General features: G+C 44.2%; 1 protein-coding gene across 1 annotated transcript; it reads right to left on the reverse strand.

Annotated features, from left to right (window-relative positions):
- Positions 1-652: 652 nt before the first annotated feature.
- Positions 653-1,585, reverse strand: LOC101420731 (olfactory receptor 13A1-like). The gene has a single exon (XM_004451270.1). It carries the CDS (start codon positions 1,583-1,585, stop codon positions 653-655), a length of 933 nt encoding a protein of 310 aa, XP_004451327.1.
- Between the last annotated feature and the right edge of the window lie 205 nt (positions 1,586-1,790).

The following is a 1,790-nucleotide window of genomic DNA, read 5'->3' on the forward strand; positions in this document are numbered from 1 at the left end:
CGAAGGCAGAAATGTTATTCTAGTTATCTAACATTAGAGAGTTTAAACTTGACATATTAAGAGGATTATTCTTTTTGGAAGCTAGAACCTAAACTCTTTTAAGCTTTTCTGGTCTGTGCCCTTTTATTTTGAAAACTTATTCATTTCTAGAAATAAATTTTTCTGTTTCATTTAAAAAAAAAAAAAAAAAAGAAACCACTTACATAAAAGTACCAAGCAGTGCAATTAATGGGCCATGGGTCCAAACCTGATACCCCACCCTAAACTGGACATGGACAGCAGCATCCACTTTTTAAAGCTACAGCCTTGTACCCTGTTGAACAATGGTGGGGGTAATTCCAACAGACTTTGGAGGGGGGGGGGTATGTCAGGTTTATCTTGATAGACCTCCTGCTTTTCTTCCTTGCTAGTAGCGCTCCCTTTTTTTTCCCCATCACTTCCTGCTCCCCTGAAGCCTGAGAACATTCACAGTTAGCCAAATGGAAAGTTTAAATATTCCCAAAAGAAGGTTAGTCATTTCCAGTTAGAGGAGAACATTGTTTTTAAAATGTCACATGAACTATATTCTTCTTGCCCCTTGCATCACATTCTCAAAGTCATTTTCTGAAAATAATTTATAACATCAGGAATAACTGACATTGGCTATTTCCCTTCATTTACCATATGTGGGAAACACCCTACTGAGTGCCATTTTTACGTCCTTATTCCGCAGTGTATAGATGAGTGGGTTCAGGGTGGGGCTAACTGTTGTGTACAGGATGGCTACCACTTTGCCATTTTTCACAGAGGACCCAAAAGCAGGGAGGATGTAGGTATAGATGACAGCAGAGTAGTACATGCAAACTACTAGGAGGTGGGAGGAACAGGTGGAGAAGGCCCGGTGTTTGCCCTCAGTTGAGTGGATGCGCAAGATGCTGGCAATAATGAAGGCATAGGAAGCCATAGTGAGCAGGAAGTTAACCACTCCAAAGAAACCATCTGCAATGACAACCATGATGTTGTTCAGGTATGTAGGGCTGCAGGCGAGCAGCAGCAGTGTAGGTATTTCACAAAGGAAATGTTGGATCTGATTGGGGCCACAGAAATTTAGCTGTGTCATCAGGCCAGTGTGCACAGAACTGTTAATTGCACCAATCACCCACACACTGCCTCCCAGCAGGGCACAGAGGTGCCTGCTCATCAGTGTATGATAGTGCAGAGGCTGGCAGATGGCTACATAGCGATCATAGGCCATGATTGTGAGTAGAAGCAGCTCAGCCCCCAGAATCCATGTCAGGAAGAAAAGCTGCATCATGCAGCCCTCATAGGAGATAGTAGTGCCCTTGTCCACTAGGTTCTCCAGCAATTTAGGGAGGACAGTGGATGTGCAGATGAGGTCCACAATAGCCAGGTTGGTGAGAAAGAAGTACATTGGGGTGTGGAGTGGTGTATTCAGGCAGATGGCCATGAGAATGAGGCAGTTCCCTGCAAAAGCCATCAGGTAAAGGAGGAAGAAAAGAGCAGAGAAGGCACCCTGGAGCCAAGGGTTTTCTGAAAAGGCCTGCAGGACAAACTCCACAACTGCTGTGTAGTTGTTTATTGCCATTGAGTATGTGAGCTTCTCTGGTGGGTCCCAGGAAGCAGAGTACACCTCAGAAGAGGGAAACACAAGGACTCTGCTTTGTATGCCAGTTCTTAGACTTTGTGTAGGTACATTTGACCTAGGAAGCACATGGGTAAGATGTTAACATAGGTCCTTGCACTATGGGAGGCAATCAGAAGATTAATTCTCTCATCTAAATACCCTCTGC

Source organism: Dasypus novemcinctus, chromosome 19 (genome assembly GCF_030445035.2).
Source record: "Dasypus novemcinctus isolate mDasNov1 chromosome 19, mDasNov1.1.hap2, whole genome shotgun sequence".
NCBI classification, from domain to species: Eukaryota; Metazoa; Chordata; class Mammalia; order Cingulata; family Dasypodidae; genus Dasypus; species Dasypus novemcinctus.